The sequence below is a fragment of the Muscardinus avellanarius genome (assembly GCF_963383645.1).
Source record: "Muscardinus avellanarius genome assembly, chromosome: 6".
Taxonomy (NCBI): Eukaryota; Metazoa; Chordata; class Mammalia; order Rodentia; family Gliridae; genus Muscardinus; species Muscardinus avellanarius.
In genome coordinates this window covers 12690965-12712384 of record NC_137791.1, presented here as the reverse complement: position 1 = coordinate 12712384, position 21420 = coordinate 12690965, and the positions used below count along the sequence as shown (strand labels likewise).

At 48.8% G+C, this 21420-nt stretch overlaps 1 protein-coding gene across 1 annotated transcript; it reads right to left on the bottom strand.

Moving 5' to 3' along the window:
* Nucleotides 1–3494: 3494 nt before the first annotated feature.
* NOCT (nocturnin) lies at nt 3495–21139 on the bottom strand (the record flags this gene model as incomplete). Its single annotated transcript, XM_080697090.1, has 3 exons — nt 3495–4330; nt 5526–5795; nt 20953–21139. The coding sequence occupies 3 exons, from the start codon at nt 21137–21139 to the stop codon at nt 3495–3497; spliced, it is 1293 nt and encodes a 430-aa protein (XP_080553216.1).
* Between the last annotated feature and the right edge of the window lie 281 nt (nt 21140–21420).

The following is a 21420-nucleotide window of genomic DNA, read 5'->3' as shown; positions in this document are numbered from 1 at the left end:
TGGTTTCAAATGCCTTGGCAGCCAAAGCAAAAAAAAAAAAAAAAAAAAATGAGACTAGTCCAGATTGACCAGATGCTCAGGCGTAGCAATGCTTCCCTTAGCATTCCGTTCAAAGCGTGGCTCTGCCTGCACCTCTCGGTTTACATTAATGTTTTCATTCTTTGGAACAAGGGCCGTAGTTGTGAGTACTCATTCAAAGGCTGGTATTTCTTTACAAACCAAAGCATTTGGGAGGATTGCAGTTCGTGGACAGCCTCAACTAAGTGAGGCCCTCTGCAACTCAGACCTTATATCAAAATAGAAAATAGGGCTGGGGATGTAGCTCAAAGGTAGGATGTGTATGGGTTCCATTCCCCCCAAAAAGGGCTGGGATTAAACAGGGAATTCTACCTTCAGTCTCACTACTTGCTGGGATTGTCCTCAAACCTGCGATCCTCCTGTCTTAGCCTCCCAAGGGTGCGCCACCATGCCTGGCTAGTTAAAAGTAATTCTAAGATCACAGTAAAGTGCTTGGAGCCAAGCAAGAATGCAAATTTTGTTTCCTCCTATGTCCACATTTTAATGCATTATTTACGTGAATGAAGTGCTCATTACTACTGTCTTGTAAAACAGTAGCTAGTGAATTGCAGGAGGAAGCTGAGAGCCACGCCATGCCACGGGGTCTCAGCCCAAAGCTGCCTAAGGCACCAAGACTCCTCCTTTAAAGACAATCAAACTATACAAGATATGAAAGGAAAAAAACAGAACCAAAAAGAGCAGACAGATGGAGGAGAGTAAACTGCAGAACTTCCTTCAAAGTGTAGAATCAATATTTAGTTCTGCGGGATGAATTTGACAGCCGGGTGCGGTGGTGGGGCATGCTTGCAGTCCCAGTGCTTGGGGGGGCTGAGACGGAAAGATTGCAGGATTGTGGCCAGCCACGGCTACTTCTGCAACTTAATGAAAAACAGGCTGAGGGTGTAGCTCGGAGGTAGAATGCCCCTGGGTTCCATCCAATCCTAGTATCACACTATACATAAGCAATTGTGGCTCTCACGCTTCTCTAGATTTGTCTGCTTAAGGCTGTCATACGGTCTCTTTCACGCTGGTATATCTTAGGGTAGGCAAACAATATTCAGTGCCTGCACTATTAAATATTCTCTTTTTGGTGGTACTGGGATGGAACCTAGGGACTTTATCTCTGGGTTACATTCCCAGACCTATACGTTATTTGGAAACAGGGTTTCACTAAGTTGCCGAGAGCCTCACTAAGTAGCCAAGGCTGGCTTCGAACCTCCCGTCTCAGCCTCCCAAGCGCTGGGATGACCATGCCCGGCTACTATTAAATATTCTAAGCTGTATTGTTTTTCAACAACCTAGGATTACCATCAGTCATGCTAAGATTTGAACCAATAACTTGGTGCTGATGCTCCTCCCTGCTTGCTGTTCTTTCCAGGTAGCCAAGATTTTTTTGTATAGCCAATGCTACCGAAAACCTCGGTCTCCAAAGTGGTCTCAGTCCAGCTTGGATGAGCCACACTGGGGAACGCCAACCTTGGTGCTGATTCCACAGAACAAAACACAGACGCTTTCAGCGGGCCACTGCAGAAGCACCTCCTGTGTCCACTGCGAAAAGGACGGTTCTATGTATAAATGTACAGTGTTAGAAGATGCAGTCTACCCGTGCGTGCACGCTTGTAATCCTGTGCTTGGGAGGCTGAGACAGGAGGATCGCACAGGTTCAAAGCCAGCCTCAGCTACTGAGGCTCTCAGTGACTTAGTGAGACCTTGTTTCCAAATATAAAATAGGTCTGGAAGTAATAGCCTAGAGGTAGAAAGCCCCTAGGTTCCACCCCCAGTACCACACATACCACACACACACACAGAGACATTAGCCAGGCGTGGTGGCATACCTGTAATCCCATACTTGAGGCAGAGATGGAAGATTCCAGACTCAAGGCAGCCTCAGCAATTTAGCAATACCTTGTTTCAAAATTAAAAATGAAAAGTAAATCCGGGCATGTGACGCATGGTTATAATCCCAGTCCCAGCACTTGGGAGGCTGAGATAGGATGATCATGGTTCTAGGCCAGCCTCAGCTACTCAGTGAGGCTCTCTGCAACTTAGTGAGACCTTTCAAAATAAAGAATAGAAAATAGCCAGGCATGGTGGCGCACGCTTGTAATCTCCGCGCTTGGGAGGCTGAGACAAGAGGATTGTACGGGTTCGAAGCCAGCCTCAGATACTCAGGCTCTCAGCAACTTAGTGAGACCCTGTTTCCAAATAAAATATAAAAAAGGTCTGGGAGTCTAGCCCAGAAGTAGAAAGCCTCTGGGTTCCACCCCCAGTACCACCCCAAAAAAAAAAATTAGGCTGGAGGTGTAGCTCGGAGGTAGAATGTACCTGGGTTCAATCCCCAGTACCCAAAGAAAAAAGGCAAAGACATTAAAAGCAATAGCTTTAAAAGGCCATTTATTAATCTTAAATATTTACAACTTATACAATAAAATATTTACCAGTTGAGTATCAATGGGTTTTTCTATTTGGAAGAGCCATCACCTGTTAGCTTAACATTGTGTTTCCGACAGCAGAGAATCCCACGTCTTCGCTTTACATTCTTCTTCCTAGATGCTGAGCGCCATCTGGCTACCCTAGGTGATTCCAATGACAACCCGTTTACAAAAGGAAGATCCCACTGACTCTCAGCCGCTGCCACACAGCAGCTCCCAACGCCCGCGAAAAGCACATTCCAGTACAGATGCCACTGAATAACCTTCACATGTGTAAAATACTCCAACAGAAAAAGTACAAATAGAAGAGTGATTAAATAATGGAAAAGGAATCAGAACCTCTTCGAGAATCACAGCAATGGGGACCAAGGAGGCACAGCCAGGTTTATTTATGAAAATGTATCAAAGAGACCTGGTACTTGACAAAATCCCCTCCCTGCTAGGTTCTTTGGGTAGTTAGACCACCAGATGAAAACATTTTAAAGCTTGAAGAAAATGACTGTAAGTTACTTTATTACTTGCATTTCTGCATGGTTCTAAAATGTTCATAATGCTATAATTTACTTAATTTTACATGAAGATATAAAAATAAATATTGCCATGCATATCTTATTGACATTTAAAAAACCCCACAAATAAATAACTTGAAATGCTGTCTAAAGAAATCGTTCCTATATACTTAACGATGGAGGACTGAGCAAGTGAGTTTTCACACCATCCTCAAACTGAAAAAGCTTCAAAACAAGCTCAACTGAATGCCCTGAAAGGATGGTGGAAACTGTAACGATGCTAGGGGAAGGGAAACACGAGCCCAAACTGGAGTGCAAACGCCTGTCACTAAAGGATTCAGTTGAAAAGGTCTGTGAGCAAATGGATTCTTCCCCCAAGGGCATGCTGGAAGCAGAAAAGACTGGGGTTCCTTCCTCAGCAACTTCTCACGCTGCTTACAGTTTCCTGAATCATCCCTGGTTAAGACTCTCGTGATTAAAAAGAAGCAAGCAGCTCTTACAGAAGCCCATCGGGCTCCTCATTAAAGCTGAAGTCACACACCAGAGAGAGGTGGTCGGAAGGATAATTGAAGGACGGAAGCCGGTTGGGTCCAATCTGCTCCTCGGTGAGTAAGTCCAGAGCGGCCCTCACGCTCAGGGCGTGTTTGGAATACCAGATGTAGTCCAGGGTGTGCCTGCACTCTCCCGAGGTCCGGATCTTCCAGGTGGTGTACGGGGGCTCCGACTGCCCATCCGCGCTCAGCAGCTTGTAGGCGCTGCTCAGATTCAGGCTGGAGGAGGCAAAGTGTTTGTAGACCTCCTCGGTGGGCTCCGCGTTGAAGTCCCCGCACACGATCAGGGGGATCTTGGCTCCCTGGGTGATGTTCTGCAGGTTGTGGAGGAGATCGCAGCCCTGAGCCGAGCGAAACCGCTCCCAGCCAGTGCGTGCTTTCAAGTGGGTGACAGCGATGCAGAACTGGCGACCCAACTCCTTGCACTCCAGGATCTGCGCGATGGCCACCTGGTTGGTCTTCAAGGTCATGGCCGTCAGCCTAATATTGGCACTGTTGATGAGCTTGAATCGGTTTTGCAGGAAGAACAAGGCGCAGCCGTCGGGCCCGTTGTTGTGTTCCACGTCTAGACACGGTGACCAGGGCTTGGGGAAAAAGGTACCTTGGTAGCCCAGTCTACTGAGGAGCGGGTGGAAGGTGTCGAAATAGTGGTCCACCTCCTGGAGGCACAATATATCGGGCTGGTAGGCCAGGATTTCTTCTAGGATGAGACATTTCCTTTCTTCCCACTTGAGTGCTTCAACCGGGCATTGAACAAAGTTGTCTTTGCCTTCTCCAAGAGCTGCAAAGACAGTCAGCGGTTAGCTAGCGCAGAAGGGCGACTTAAGTCCCCAGGAGTCTCCCGCCATCTGGCCTCCTCCTGGGCGCTTGGGATGCTTCCTCTGCCCGACGAGCCCGGGCGACTCTTCTCTAGTGCTTGAGCAGCTACACGCCCAAATCAAGTAACCACTTACATCTGGGCCAAACAAGCAATTTTACATATCTATATTCTAGAATAAGATCTTTGGCTTGGCCCTCATAATAGAACTATTCTCTGTAGGTATCTAAACTACATCAAGTAAAAATAATGTTTTAACTAAGTCAGGCATTGTGGCACACACCTACAATCCCAGCACTTGTGAAGTTGAGACAAGAAGATAGCAGATTCATGGCCAGCCTCAGCAGCCTAGTGAGACCCTGTTTTTTTTTGTTGTTGTTGTTTTTGGCGGTACTGGGTCCTGTCCAGTGGCGTTCTAGCTCCAACCTACACCCCCCAGCCCTATTCCTCACGCTGAAACAGGGTCTAAGTAACCGATGCTGCCCTTGAACCTGGTCTCAGCCTCCGGAAGTACTGGGATTTCAAGCCTGCGCCACCATGCCTGGCTATAAAATAGTATTTTGTGTGTGTGTGTGTGGCGGGGGGTTACTGGGGATGGAACCCTTCTACCTCCAGGCTACATTCCCAGACCTATTTTTTATGTTTTTATTTGGAAACAGGGTCTCTTAAACCAGCGTATCTGGCTTTGAACCTGTGAAATCCTCCTGTCTCTGCCTCCCAAGCACGGGGATTATAAGGGTGTGCCACCATGCCAGCCTATAAAATAGTATTTTGATGAAGCAATTTCTTTATGGTCTCCAGTTAAATTGATGGGTGTGGATGAGAACCTAGCCACAAGAATATCTAGACTCCCCTTCCCCTCTGGGGTTCCCAGAGTTTCCACTCCCTTCAGGGAGTTCTCTAGGATCGCCTGCATGGATTAACTTAGAGCTGTGGACTGAGAGCTGGGGCTTGAGGCCGTTCTATAGAACTGTCTACTAAAGCAGTCACCCATCCTTCCACATTTCTCTCGCTCACATCCTTTCCTTCCTGCGTGTAACACCCAGGGCTCGCAGGCAGAGCAGCAGAAAGGAAGTCACAGGAAATTTACTGTGCAGGCGCACACACACCGGCAGTCTCGGGAAACGGAACTGCGCAGGCGCAGAGGCGTGGGGCGTACCTTGGGCGAGGATGTTCCACTGCATGACCCTGATGGGAGGGTGGCTGCTGGGACAATCCGTCCTCAGATCCACAAAATCCCTCTGGTAGCGGGGAGGCCGGGTCTGCAGGACAGCCCTGCATTCCTCGAGAAGATCTTTGGGATCGATGGGCTCCAGATGGTCCAGGTCAGGTGAGACCAAGTACTCTGCGTGCGCAGAGGCAGAGCTGCTGTTCACGGTCTTGGCGAGAGCACTATAGAGCCTGCTCGTCCCGGTTCCCATGGAACACGCTGCAGGAAAGGAAAGCACAGTTACAGGTTCAGCTCTGGCTGCTGCCTCAACCGCAGGAGGAAGGAGCTGTGCCGCCCACAGAAACCCAGCGCAGCCCGGGGCAGTGTATCAAAGCACCGCAAAACTCGTTCTCCAGAGGCTTTCTTTTTTTTTCGGTGATACTGGGGATTGAACTCAGGAGCATTCAATCTCCAAGCTATGCCTCCAACCTTTTTTATTCCCCATTTTGAAACAAGGTCTTGCTGAATTTGCTTAAGCTGGCCTCAAACCTGCAATCCTTCTGTCTCAGCCTCCCAAGCACTGGTATTACAGGTCTGTGCCACCAAGCTCAGCTTCAGAGGGCAGTTTAAGAAGCACGCCTATAATCCCAGTAGTTGGGAGGCTGCAGGTTCAAGGCCAGACACAGCAACTTAGTAAGACCTTGTTTCAAAATTTAAAAAATAAAAAATAACTTCCAGTCCTCCTGCCTCAGCCTCCTGTGTAGCTGTGTGCATCATCGTACTCGGTGGCTTTTACATTTTTAAAGAGTTGTTAAACGTGCAAATACGTAACAGCGACACGTTGGATCCATAACACCTAGTTATTTACTATCTAGTCCTTTTCAGAAAGATTTTACTATCCCTGAAACAGCACAGGCCTCAGAGCAGAAAATCAGGTCTAAAAGGATTTAAAGAAAGCAAAGTACAGCCAGGCGTGTGGCTCATGCTTGTAATTCCAATCTCAGTACCTGGGAGGCTGAGACAGGAGGATCGCGGTTCGCGAACAGCCTCAGCTACTTAGTGAGGCCCTCCGCAACTCAGTGAGACCCTATTTCAAAATAAAGAATAAACTGGGTGTGGTGGCGCACACTTGTAATCCCAGCATTCAGGAGGCTGAGCCGGTAAGGTCGTGGTTCGCGTACAGCCTCAGCTACTTTACTTAGTGAGGCCTTCTGCAACTTAGTGAGACCCTGTTTAAAAAATAAAGAATGCCGGGCGTGGTGCACGCTTGTAATCCCCGCGCTTGGGAGGTGGAGACAGGAGGATCGCACAGGTTTGAAGCCAGCAGCGCAGGCTTAAGAGACCCTGTTTCCAAAAATATAAAATAGGTCTGGGAGTGTAACCCGGAGGTAGAGGGGCTTCCAGGAACCCCAGTACCACCAAAATAAATAAATAAATAAATAAAAATAGGGTAGGGGGTGTAGGGTAGGGGGTGTAGCTTGGAGGTCAAATGCCCCTGGGTTCCATCCCTAGACCCACAAAAAAATAAAAAATAGGACAGGCTCAAAAAGTAGTGAGATTCACATCAACAGAGCAAGACCCTGCTTCAAAATAAAATAGGACTCGGGTTCAATCTCCAGCACCCAAAAAAAACAAAGGAAGTAAGGGATGAACTTTAGCAGAAAGACGAGCTGCTCCCGAAGCACTTAACACCAGCAGGTTCAAGGTTCAGGAGGACAGGAGCTGGCCGGGACCCCTCAGGGCTTCTCGGCCTAGCCGGGCGCTCCTACCAACACCCCGGCCCCCTCGGAGGCAGACTGAGAGCCGCCTGGCCAGTGAGGTGGCCCCAGACAGTTCCAACAAACATCTTTCCCTGCAGACATGGCATTTTAGAAGAGCTCTGTGCTGGAGAATGAGCTGATGTTAGTTTTATGTTCCCTCCTAAGTTTATATATTTGAGCTGTTCTTGAGTACTTTAGAAAATGCCTACAGCTCTTGGTAAACCAAGTAAGATTTGTTTTTAGCTAAATTTAGACTGTTAGGGTGATGACAGAAATTGTTTCGAGGTTTCTTTTCCTTGTCTATAAAAATGTTTGTATGACTTCATCTCTGTGTTTCAAAAGTTGTAAGTCTGTTCTAAGGGGAAAAAATTACAATAGTCTGAATATCAGGAGAAAAGGAGTTTGGTTGTGGGCGTGCGTGTGGATGTGTGTTTCGTGCTGAGGATTGAACCTAGGGGTATTCTACCTGAATTATACTCCCAAGCCTTAAATTTTTTTTTTTTTTAATTTGAAACAAGGTCTTGCTAAGTTGCTGAGTCTCAGTTGTTGAGGCTGTCCTCAAACCTGTGATCCTTCCACCTAGCCTCTTCAGCACTAGGATTACAGTCAGGCTGGAGGCCTTTTAATGATAATTACCCATTCATGATGCTGTAGAAAAATACATAAATATGCTTCGCTTTAAGACTCAACTACCTGGACGACTGTAATTCTTCCTTCTGGAGCATTACAGAGTAGATATTTTTCAGTGGGTCAGAAAAGGGCGAAGCATGCTGGGTTACTCTACCAATCTGAAGCAGTGCTGGCTTTTATTTGGGGTAAGCACAGTTGGGGTAGTTTCCTCTCCTTGAGGTGGCTGCCCTGGGAGCAGGAGAACCGTGTACAGGGCAGACCCTTCTCAGCAGCAGGACCCCGGGATGCAGCGGGGGGCGGGGGGCAGAGTGGCTCTCAGTCTCCTGGTTCTCCCCAGCCTTGCTGACCCCTCCCCGCCGGCGCCACTGTCACCACTGTGCTCCTGGTCTGGCCTGGACTGCCACCTGGTCCAGGAGCCTCCTGAAGCCTCCCCTTCATCTCTGGGGCTTGGGCTTCAGCCCGTCCAGCCTCTGTGCCTGGTTCTCCCTAGTGCTTTGTACGCACGGGTGTCTCTGCTTCTCACTGCACTATATGCCCCTAAGAGTTCAGTGTTATCCACCCTTGAAGACAGAAGACCAGCTGAGCATCATGCCTGTAAGTCTAGTACGTGTGAGACGGAGACAGGACAATCACGGGTTTGAGGCCAACCTTAGCTACATAGCAAGACCCAGCAACCTAGCCAGACGCTGTTGCAAAAAATAAATAAATAAATAAATAAATAAATAAATAAATAAAATGGGGTTGTGTGTAGCTTGGAGGTAGAGCACCCTGGGTTCAATCCCTAGCACCACAATAACAAGCCTATGTGCGATAAACTATTTGAATAAAGGTGTACCCTCTAAAGGACTAAATAGAGACATCTAAATAGAGATGAGTGTGGTGGCACACACTTGTAATCCCAGCATTGGGAGGCTGAGACAGGAGGATTGCAGTTTGTGGCCAGCCTCAGCTACTTAGGCCCTCTGCAGCCCAGTGAGATCCTGTTTTAAAATAAAGAACTTAAAAAAAAAAGGCTGTGGGTAGAATGCCCCTGCGTTCTGTCCCTAGTACCGCAAAACAAAACAAAAAAAACCCCAACTATTTACTACACAGCTCTCAATCATCTAAGATAACAAATTCACCTGCGTGCAGACCATGAGGAAATGATTGGATTCAATGAAACCTTTGCACATCATTAATCACGATGCCCAGACCCAAACTGACCGAGCCTCCCACCAAGCAGTCCTCACAGCGTGAAGTAAGCATGGAAACATCTGTCCACATAATACTTCTCTAGGTACCAAGAACTGCTTGTTCTAGGCTTTGTCCAAACCATTTAGCCTGTGATGTGAATAATTTTTCTCAGAATTAGTTTGGGCTCAGGGGCCTGAAAAGGTGACTCAGCAAAACAACCACCAGAAGCCAAATAAGCAAAGGCCAGGCTCTTGGGAACACAAGCGGAAGCTGATCGACCTTGGCTCAGCAACCCCAAGAACCAATACCCGACACCGACCCTGGACGGCGGGCCGCGGCTGCCCTCTGCTGGCCGTATGTTGAACCACCTCAGGAGCGAGACGGCTCGTCTAGGCAGCCGATTGACATTCTAGTGGGTGTCTTGAGTAATAACACTCAGGAATACGTTTCGCCGGGGCAGGGCCTGGACCTCCCCACTTGCAGTGTTCCCTAGGACCCTCTCTGGTGCATTACAAAATGGTAACAGGGGTGGGGATGCGGCTCAGTGGCTCGGGGCTCCTTCACCAGCACAGCAAAATAAATAAAATAAGATTCCTATTAATTTTTAAAAACAATTTCAAAAGGGTGGCCAATGATGGAAGAGTGCCCCGGAAACCTGTCAGACACTGGAGGGGATCGCTGCTCGCCGGCTGGCTCCTTCCCGCCATAGCCAGCCTTTCACTGGCTGGAGTCACCTCTCAGAAACTTCCAGAGACTGTGAACACGCTTCACAGATGAGGACACGGAGTCTCAGAAGTTTTAACGATGTGCCTTCCATTAAACACAACCCTGTTTTCCTGTAGTTTGGGGACGCTGGGGTGTGCACCTATCAGCTAGAAAAATCTCAAACAGTGCAGTCTGACCCAGTAAGTGAGCACCAGGATGAGCCTGGGCTTGTAGGACGCGACTCCAGACCTAGACACTGTGCACTTTGTGCCAGCATTAAGCTATTTCTGGTGCAAGGCCTGAACTAGTTTCAAAATCTCTGTGTGTGTGTGTGTGTGTGTGTGTGTGTGTGTGTGTGTGTGTGTGTTTTGCTGGGGATTGAAGCCCGGTGCATTATACCTCCAAACTACACCTCCAGACCAATTTTATTTTTTTATTTGGAAACAGGGTCTTGGTAAGCTGCCCCGGCTGGCTTCAAACCCTGGATTCCCGTTTCAGCCTCAAGTCCCGGGCCTGGGCCTGAGCCTGAGCCGCTACTGCGTCACTGTCAGTGACAGACAGCGGGAGCGAGGAGCCGTGCACTGGGCCGCATGTGTCCAGAGGCCAGCGGACCTTAAGTGCATGGTCGCCAGTGAGGCTGCCCCGTTTCAAATCCCTGCCTTCCCTTGTACTGACAGGATCTTAGACAACTTTCTGGCTTCAGTTTTGTTTGGGGCTAACTGTAACCTACACTTACTTCGTTTGGTTAGTGTGAAGACTGAGTTAAGCTAGACGGGCCAGCATGCCCTAAGTGCCATGTCTGTCCCTCTATTATGTCTTTTGTTGGCAGTACTGGGGATGGACCCCAGAGGCATTCTACCTCCGAGCTGCACTCCCAGCCCTATTTTTCATTTTTTATTTTGAAACAGGGTCTCACTGAGTTGCACAGGGCCTCACTAAGTAAGTAGTAGCTAAGGCTGTCTGTGAGCTGCGATCCTCCTGTCTCAGCCTCCCAGATGCTGGGACGACAAGTGTGTGGCCACCACACCTGGCTCCGTTCTGTTTAATGATACCACTTGCTTTCTGGATGTGCCAACCTATTAACATCTGTGTCTCACTATTCTTTCTAACAACCCTGCAAACCAGGGTTCTATTCACTGTTTACACACCTGGAGGCTGAAGGTAAGAGACTGCACAGCTCCGACCCTGCAGAACACTGCCTGCACCTTGGTTGGCTGCTTGGTCAGCATCCACAGCAGGGCTGGCATCTGCGCGGGAGGGGCGGCGGGGCACAGGCAGCAGCCCATTCTGCACGCTGGGAACAGAGGTCAAGTTCCACCTCCTCCCTCCATCTGCTGACTACGTCACGCTATTACAGCGGGCACACTGGTACAGCACACAGTGTACGAGGCAGTGTCACGCCGCGCCCTTACCAGGGCTATCAAGTGAAGGTCGCGACTCCCAACCTAGCGGGGCTCTAAAAATACGAGCACCTAGACACAGCCAGAGACCTTTCTCTGCCAGGCAACAGTGGCGGGACTGGACAAGAACGCCAACGTGTTTTCCAGAAAAGATGAGCTGTACCTTCAGTCACAATGGTCTTATTTAGAAAATACCTCTAGCTGGGCATAGTGGCGCATGCTTGTAGTCCCAGCATGCTGAGACAGGATGGTTCCAGGACAGCTTGACAATGCAGCAACATAGTGAGATACTGTTTCAAACTAAAAAAAATTAAACAAAATAGGGCTGGAGGTGTGGCTCAGAGGTATAACTCCCCTGGGTTCAAACCCCAGCACCAACAAAAACAAAAACAAAAACAAGTATTTCTAAAGAAAAAGAATCCTGGTGCAGCACACAGCTCTGGTACTTGGGAGGCTGGAACAGTAAGTACCAGGTTTAAGGCCAGCCCCAGCAACTCAGCAAGTCTCAACAACTTAAGTGAGATCTTTTTTCAAAATAAAAAAGTAGCCAAGCTGGGCATGATGGCGCATGCTTGTAATCCCAGCATTCAGGAGGCCGAGACCAGAGGATCTCAGTTCGTGGACAGCCTCAGCTACTTAGTGAGACCCTGTTTCAAAAATAAAAAGACTAAAAAATTGGGCTGGGAGTGTAGCTCTGAGGTAAAATGCCCCTGGGTTTCATCCCCAGTACCACACACACACACACACACACAAAAAGTAGCCAGACATGGCAGCACACTCTATGGGAGGCTGAGACAGGAGGATCATGGATTCTCTGCCAGCCTCAGCTACTTTGTGAGTGAGGCCTTCTTTCAAAGTAAAGAGTTAAGTCGAGTTAAGCCGGGCGTGGTAGCGCACGTTTGTAATCCCTACGCTTGTGAGGCAGCGACAGGAAGATCGTGCTGATTCGGAGCCAGACTCGCTGGCTTAAGAGACCCCGTTTCCAAATTTAAAAAAAATTATAAAATAGGTCTGGGAGTGTAGCCCAGAGGTAGAAGGGCTTCCAGGAACCCCAAAGCCACCACCCAAAAAAGAAAAAAAAAAAAAAAAAAAAAAGAAAACAAAGGATGCTATGAAGGAGGCAACAACTCGGAGGAATTGCAGGAAGACAGAAGCGGGTTTGAATCCTCAGAGGCACCAGATGGACGAAGATGCGGTTCAAGCCAAAGGTAAATGGCGGGTCTTTGCAAGGGTGACCTGGGGAAACCGCAAGCAGAGTCTGCGGGAGAAAGGCAGGCGAGGCCGGGCCACTGTTGGGCCAGTCTGTTCCTCGAAACAGCCGAGGTCAGGGCCTTCCCCTCCCAGACACAGTGGGAAGGTGGCTCTCGCCTGCCGGTGGAGCCAGAGCTGGCTCCAGGAGCGGGTGGCGGGCCCGGAGAGGCAGGCTCCCAAGGATTTGTAAACAGGGAGGGGAGAGGCTACACTGGAGAGCACAGAAGCAAGCCCTCCTTCCTCTGGCAAAGGCCGCGTCTCCAGGATGCGCCCCCTGCGTTCTGCAAGGGGGCCCGGCTGCCCACCCTCCACCAGCCTCTCCTCTATACAGCGGGCGGAAGGAGGAACAGGCAGACATCTACTTACAGTCGAGCCACTACTACAGTCACAAACCTCGGTTTCTAGGGAAAATGGGGCAATGGGAGAACTAGGTAATGACTAGAACTTAAAATGACGGAAAATCTTGTGAAATAGAAAGACATTAAAAGAGATATTGGGATTGAACCCATAAGTTAGCTAACAAATAGGAGTTACAGAACATAACAAGAGACAATATTATAGCTAAAACCATCCAAGGACTGATACGTTTCCTGACGGTTAATGAGTCTCACTACTTGTTGAGACTGTACTCGAACCTGCAATCCTCCAGTCTCAGCCTCCCAAGTACTACAAGCATGTGGCATTGCCATGCCCAGTTCTCCAGGAAACTTTGTGTGTGAGTGTGGGGGCACTGGGATTGAGCCCAGAAGCATTCTACCTTTGAGCTACACAGCCAGCCCTATTTCTTTTATTTTGAAAGAGGGTCTCACTAGGTGGTGAGTCTTATTACCTGCTGAGGCTGTCCTCGAACCTGTGATCCTCCAGTCTCAGCCTCCCAAGTACTGGGATTACAAGCATGGACCACCGTGCTCAGCTCCCCATGAAACTTTGGACACCAAAGGTAAGAAAATGTTGCAAGCTTCTAAAGACAATCCATACAATACTTAAAGTTTGGAGGAAAAGATTTTCATTATGGGAATGTGTATGCTTTGAAGGGGAAAAAAAAGACATAAAGTTACTAACTTATTTCCAAATAAAATTCAAAAGTATTTCCAAATAATTCCAACACCATCTGAAAGAAATTAGTTCTGGAAATAAATTTCAGCAAATCGAGTTGGCCTACAAGATCTGAAAGACATTTTTGCCTTCAGCAGATTCTGAATGATCGTGAACATTCAAAAGCAAAACAGACAGGAGAAAAGAAAAAGATGATATCCAAGGTATTGCTAGAAATCTGCCAAAGAGACAGACGTGCCCAAATACTGGAAGCTCAAAGAACGCTCTGCCCAATCCTGCTTCCCTCCCTAAACAAACAGGAGTCACTGATCAAGGTGGTGTGGGTCTGTAGCCCCTGCTACTCCCAGGAGACCGGGAGAGGAGGAATAGCAAGTTCAAGGCCAACCTGGGCAACTTAGCAAGGCCCGGTGTCTCCAAATTAAAAGGGCATGCTCAAGGCTCTGAAAGAGAGAGAGAAAAACTGATTTGAAGGAAGGCTGGGAAGACACCAGCTAAGGACGCATCAGCCAGGCGTGGTGTCGCACGCAGTAAGCCCTGAACTTGGGAGGCGGAGACAGGAGGACCACGGGTTTGAAGACAAACTCAGCCAGTAGTGAGACTCTCGGCAACCTAGTGAGACCCTGTTTCCAAATGAGAAATACAATCAAACAAGAAATAAAATCTAGCGTGACGGCAGAATGCCTCTGGCTCAATCCCCAGCACCATACACACAAAGGCTGCACCACGACCGAAGACTAGCAGGTTTCCCAGACATCACACCGGGACAATTCTTGCTGTAGGTTTAGGCATTTATTTTCATGGACTTCTCATACTACTTAAATTCTAAGAGTGGAGCAAACCTGCAATCCCCTTACTTGGGAGGTTGAGACAGGAGGATAGCAGGTTCAAGGATAGCACACAGTAACTTAGACTGTTTCAAAAGAAAAAGGACTAGGGACCTGGGTGTGGTGGCGCACGCTTGTAACCCCAGCATTTGGGGGGCTGAGACAGGAGGGATCGCGGTTCGCAGACAGCCTCAGCTCCTTAGTGAGGCCCTCTGCAGGTCTGTGAGACCCTGGATGTAGCTTCTAGATAGAAACCCCTGGGTTCAATCACCAAGCCCAAAAACTCAAACTAAAAAAATTTTAAAATTTCATTTTGTACAACACGGCACAATCCAATACCAGCTCTACCTTTCAGAAGTATGATACTCAGCGCATCGACAAGCTATAGCAGCTGTCCACGCATAGCAGGCTGTGCCCTCTCCAGTCCCTACGTGGGCTGAGTGGCAGAATCGCACGCCTCAGCTCCACTTGGGAAATATAAAATTCAGAAGGCCAGAGTGGGGCCTTGGCATGCTGATAAGCGGAAGGAGGGGGAAATGGTTAGAGGCACTCAGTATCAGATGCCCCTAGTGTTCCCCAGGGAACCCCTGCCTTCTGAGCTCACCAGAGCCAGGCGAGACAGCCAGTGTTTTCGCTTGGCCTGTTCCTTCTGTCTGTGGGAAGAGGCTCATCCCCCCAGCTTCCCATTCCAGGAACCAAAAATCCAAAATACCTTAGCTCCTCCCAAAAGTGCTAGTAGGTTTCCCAGGGTCCCGACACCAATACACACCACCCTCCACTATGACAGCCGCTGCGTAAGTTGCTATCAAGAGTAAATCCCGATCAGTCAGCAGTGACTCCTACCAACACATACCCATCCGGTGAGTCGCCTCCAAGACACAAGAAGAGAACGGCCTGGCTTCTTTTGGTGAACGTCAAAACTCCCCCAGTTTTATTCATCCGCCCGCCCGCCCACCCTCCACACTGTAAAATCAGATAACTTCCGTGGCAATGCTGGCTAGCTGCCTCAGTGAACTTTCCTAAATAAGCCAATTCCTCTCCTTTCTTAAAATCTGCTTTTGTAGCCAGGTGTGGTGGCTCGTGCCTGTAATACCAGTACCTGGGAGACTGAGGCAGGAGGACTGCAGGTTTGAGGGCAGCCTCAGCTACTTAGTGAGTGAGGCCCTTTGCAACTCAGTGAGACCCTGTATCAGAATAAATAAAAATAGGGCCAGGGGTGTAGCCTGGAGGTAGAATGCCCCTGGGTTCCAGTCCAATACCTCAAAATAAATAAATAAACAAATTAATTAATTAATAAAAACAGGGCTGAGGGTAAGGCTCATAGGCAGACTCCCCCGGGCTCAATCCCTAGCACCAGACACCCCTGCTTTTGTTCTTGCTCAGGTGTCCCCTGAATTGCCTTGAACCTCAAGCTCAAAGCTCTTAGCACTTTTGTAGAATCCTCTCCACAGATTCTCAGACTTGCCAGAATCGTTAGAGGTGCTTCTTTTTTTTTTTTTTTTTTTTTTTTTTTTTGCGGGTCTGGGGATGAAACCCAGGGGCATTTGACCTACGGGCTACACCCCCTGCCCTATTTTTTATTCTTTATTTTGAAACCGGGTCTCACTGAGTTGCAGAGGGCCTCACTAAGTAGCTGAGGCTGTCCGCGAACCGTGATCCTCCAGGTCTCAGCCTCCCGAATGCTGGGATTACAAGCGTGCGCCACCACGCCCGGCTTAGAGGTGCTTCTTAAACAATTTACCAGACTTCAAGAAATTAGCAGAAAGCACAGTTGAAAAAAAACAAAAGTGTTGTGTGCGCGGTACTGGGGGTTCTCACTGAGTTTCGCAGGCTGGCCTTGTGGTCCTCCTTTCTCAGCCTGCCCAGTACTAAGGTTACAGGTAGGCACCATCATGCCTGGCTCAGAAATCTGGATTTTGTTTTTTGCAGTACTGGGAATGGAACCTTGGGGCCTTTTACCTCCGAGCTATACCCCTAGTCCTATTTTTTTATTCTTTATGAAACAGGGTCTCACTGAGTCGCAAAGGGCCTCGCTAAGTAGCTGAGGTTGGCCGGACCGCAATCGTGAACATCCTGATGATTCTGGAAGAACCTCTCTTCCCAGGACATTCTCCACCGCTCCCACATCTATCACCTTCCAGGCACCCTCTTCTCCAAAGTGTACTCCTTCCACCCACTCAAAGGTTTTTTTTTTCCCTGACAAATTCTTAATTCCTGCTACAATTAATTACTTACGTGGTACAGTGTATTATTTGGCCTTTCAGAAAGTGTGCTGCTGTTCAAAAAATTTGTGGCTACACAGCTATCAACGGTCTAATTTATTTTTTCTAGGTAAAGTCTGGTTATTAAAAGGAAGCAGAAGCCGGGCGTGGTGGCGCACGTTTGTAATCCCTGTGCTTGGGAGGCTGAGACAGGAGGATCGCGCAGGTTTGAAGCCAGCCTCAGCTGGTTTGAGACCCTGTTTCCAAATAAAATATAAAATGGGTCTGGGAGTGTAGCCCTGACGTAGAAGGCCCCTGGGTTACATTCCCAGTACAAAAAAATAGAGCAAGCAGAGTGCAATGCTTTGTGAATGTTGAGGGTTGCCAGGCATGGTGGCGCACGCTTGGAGGCTGAGACTGGAGGATCACGCTTTGCAGACAGCCTCAGCCACTTAGGTCCTCCGTAACTTAGTGAAAATAGGGCAGGGGATATAGGTTGGAGATCCAACGTCCCTGGGTTCCACCCCAAACCCGCAAAAAAAAAAAAAAAAAAAAAAAGAAGTAAAGTTGCAGGTTGAACAGGATTCTGGCCATGGCTGTTAACTCAGAACACCCCTACACTCCACTGTGGCTCGACTGTTACCCGTGAATGCCACAGGGAAATGGTACCTCCGCGCTCCGAGGACAGCAGTGAACGCCGTGGAGGGGATGATTACAGGCTTCTCCATTCCTCCTCTCTCATAAGCAGCTTACTCACACAGCTAATGGTCCTCCCCAAATAAAGCCACCTCCTCAACCCAGCTGGTATTTGCGTTTAAAATTGTACCAAGAAAAATAAGCATCATGTTCCAGTGGTGAAGAGCAGGGATCCAGCTTCCTCGTTATCTGCGGACAGACCTGGACGACAGCATTTGTAGCCAACAGGACTCCTGGCCATGGCAACCGCTGCCTCTTTAGGGGGTGTTATCTTTGCTCTTTAAGGCCCATCTTGCAGATGGAACAGATGTCCCAGCTTTGGGGCACTTAATCACCTGCTCAAGCTTACAGGAGGTTCAATGGCGATTAAGCCCATGTAGTGCTGGGTTCAACCGCCAGCACCATGAAGAGAAAGAATCATCTGGAGCTTTATTACTGTTAATTGGTTTAGTAATGTGTTATCTGGAGCCCACCAGTCACAGTTTTGATTTAATAGATCTACAGGGGAATGCTAGAATCTGTATTTTATTTATTTATTTGTACTTGGGATGGAACCCAGGGGCATTCTACCTCCAAGCTACACCCCCTGCTCAATTTTTTATTCTTTATTTTGAAACAGGGTCTCACTAAGTTACGGAGGGCCTCACTAAGTAGCTGAGGCTGTCTACCAACCTGTGATCCTCCTGTCTCAGTTTCCCAAGTACTAGGATTACAAGCACGCACCACCACGTCTGGCTAGGATTTGCATTTTTTAAATGTACTCTAAGGACCGAGCGATCACACACTTGTAATCCCAGCATTTGGGAGGCTGAGACAGGAGACTGGTTCTCAGACAGCCTAAAACTCTGTTTCCAAAAAAAGAATAAAAAATAAAAAATGGGGCTGTAGCTCGGAGATAGGATGCCCCTGGGTTCCATCCCCAGTTATCGCAAACAAAACAAAACAGAAAAACTCTAATGTTCTAATTCTCACCCACCCTCAACCATACCTCACACCTTTCCAAGGGTAAAAGGTTTTATATTCTCTTCCCATCCTAAACAGCCTACAAGGCCCTGCTCAAAAGCCACCTGCTTCCTGAAGCCTGAAAAACAGGATCCCCACAGCTGAAAGGGACTTCCCCGTCTCCAGCACCCCTGGGCCATCTGCAAATTCTTAGCTGTAACAAAATGTGCGCTTAAATTCATTACACAGTCCTTCCTTTTGCAAATCTCATCTCTCTCTGGCCAATAAAAATCCTTTATGAAAGACTAGGGCCGGGTGTGGGTGTACAAATTTGTAATCTTAGTATTTATAATCCCAGTATTTAGGACAACACACCTTGCCAAGGCTAAAACTGGGGGAAACAAGAAAACTGCCTAGACTTTGTAGTAACTTTCTACAATACTTAACAACAACAGTGCTAGAAAAATCCTTTATTCTTTTTTTAATTCTTGCTGCTGGGGACCAAACACAGTTTGCTTTGAATGTTTAAATCTATGCCCTAACCACTGGGCTACCCTGTTCCAAGTGTTTCAATTTATTCATTTGTAAAAACCAAGGGGTTTCAATCAACCTCTTCAAAGTTCATAATCCTGTGTCGGAAGCCTCGCATTCCAAAAGCTCCATCCAGTCTAATCGGGTACTCCTGTTAACACAGTTGTGTTTACAAGGTACCTGCAATCCGAAAACGTACCCACTAGACCAACGCTGCTCCTCCGAAGGACTTTTGAGGAAATTGGTCAATATGGGCAGGAACTTGAGATACCAGCTGGTTTTCTTCTAATTTCTCAACGTCAAACCTAACTACGTTCTTGAAAATTTCGGAAACACAGTATTAGGTGGTACAGACCCTAACAGTTATTTTACGTGTGCTAAATTTTTAAGACTTGGAGGAGGGGAAAAAAAACAACCATGTTCGACTTTTGGGAATCCACGCTTTCTAAAGAATACAGCTGGTGTGGTGGCCCTCACTTGTAGTGTGTGGTTGGAGGCAGAGACAGGAGGACCCCAGGTCACAACCAGCCTCAGCAACTTAGTGAGACCCTACTTCTCAATAAGAAATAAAATAGGGCTGGGCTGGGGTATAGCTCAGAGAAGAACGCTCCTGGGTCTAACCCCCAGTGCCCCCCCACACACTTTGGAGGGCAACCGGCAAGAATTTTGTGTTGAGAGTTTCCAGTAACCAAGTTAACACTCTAACTTTGAAATATAACCATCTGGTCTGTACACATCAATGATGTGATTAGAATTTAAAGTCTTGAAGCCGGGCGTGGTGGCGCACGCTTGTAATCCCTGCACTTGGGAGGCTGAGACAGGAGGATCGCACAGGTTCGAAGCCAGCCTCAGCTATTTAGTGAGGCTCTCAGTAACTCAGTGAGACCCTGTTTCCAAATAAAATAGAAAATAGGTCTGGGAGTATAGCCTGAAGGAAGAAAGCCCCTGGGTTCTACCCCCAGTACCAAAAAATAAAAAATAAAAAATAAAAAATAAATAAATAAAATAAAATAAAGTCTTGGCTTCAAACACATTCAGATTACTTCTTTTACAGAAAGCCACAATGCGAGTACTTGGGAGGCTAAGCCAGGAGGATCACAAGTACAAGACCAACCTGGGCAGCTTGGTGCAACCAGCTCAAAATAAGGGCTGGGGATGCTCCGTGGGGGATCATCCCTAGGTTTAACAGTAGTGGGGACGGAGGATGCTCTAGTGAATGGAAGACATCAGTTTTACAAGATCCTGACCCAGGTATCCAGCACAAAAAATGATAAAATGTTTGAGTGGAAGGCTCCAGCCCAACCTGGTGGTGCAGGCCTAAAATCCCAGTTACTTGGGAGGCTGGGACAGGAGCATCTCAAGCAACTCCTCAGGCAATTCTGGAAGACCTTGTTTCAAACAAAAACGATTGTAGGTGTAGCTTGGAAGCAGATCACCCTAGGGTTCCATCCCCAGTGCCACCAAAAAAGAAAAAAAAAAGATTGGAAGGCTCACACACAAAATATAAATCCAGAGCCGGGGTGATGGCTCAGGATTGTAATCAGTATTCGGGAGATGGAGGGAGACAGAAGGATCTCAGTTCTCCGACAGCCTCGGCTACTACTTAGTAATGCCCTTTGTAACTCAGTGAGACCCTGTTTCAAAATAAAGAATAAAAAATAGGGCTGGGGGTGTAGCTCGGAGGTAGAATGCTCCTGGGTTCCATCTTCAGTACCGCAAAAAAGAAAGAATAAAAAAATCGGGCTGGGAGCTCGGGTGTGGTGGCGCACGCTAGTAATCCCAGCATTTGGGAGGCTGAGACCGGAGGACTGCGGTTCGCGGACAGCCTCAGCTACTTAGTGAGCCTCTCTCCAATCAGTGAGACTTTGTTTCAAAATAAAGAATAATAAAAGTAGGACTGGGTGTATGGCTTGGAGGTAAAATGCCCCTGGGTATCATCCCCAGTAAGGCAAAATAAATAAATAAAATAAATCCAATAAATGTCAAACAAGCCAACGTGCTACTATTAACACGACTCTAAGAATATTCAGAACATCTAGGCTATGCAAGCCACATGATTACACCAGGGGTCATTTTAGATTCTCTTAAGGATGAAAATGCCCATTAAATATTGCGATCAACAGTGTATAAAACGGCTCTGGGCTCCCTCTCCAGCACACACACACACACACACACACACACACACACACACACACACGCACGCACGCACACACACACACACACACACACACCATAAAGTGTGGCAGCCCCCCCCTCCGGGCACTCACCTGTCGGGGGGCCCGCTCTCGCCGCGCCCGGGGCGGCCGCCAGCAGGCGGGGGCGCGCGGGCCGGGGGCCGGCGGGGCTCGGGGGCGCGCGGGCCGGGGGCCGCGGGGCGGGCGCGGGCCGGGGGCGCAGGCCGGGGGCGTCCCTGTGCAGCAGGGCGGAGCAGAGCCGCCGCGGGCTCTGCAACATGCCGGGCGCCGCCGCCACCTCGGCCGCGGCCGCTGCGCGCGGGGAGAGCGGCGGGGGAGGCCGCGGCTGGGGGCCGGGGCCGGGGCCGGGCGGAGGACCGGGGCCTGGGGAGGCCGGGCGGCGGCGGCAGCGGCGCGAGGCCGGCGGCGGCGGAGGCGACACTGGCTGCCGGGAGCCGGCGAGAGCCGGAGGCCCGGGCGCCCACAAAGCGGGCGCGACCACGCGGGAGCGGAGGGGGCGCGGGCCGGGCGCGATGGCTCCGCGGCGGCCAGGCCGGGGCA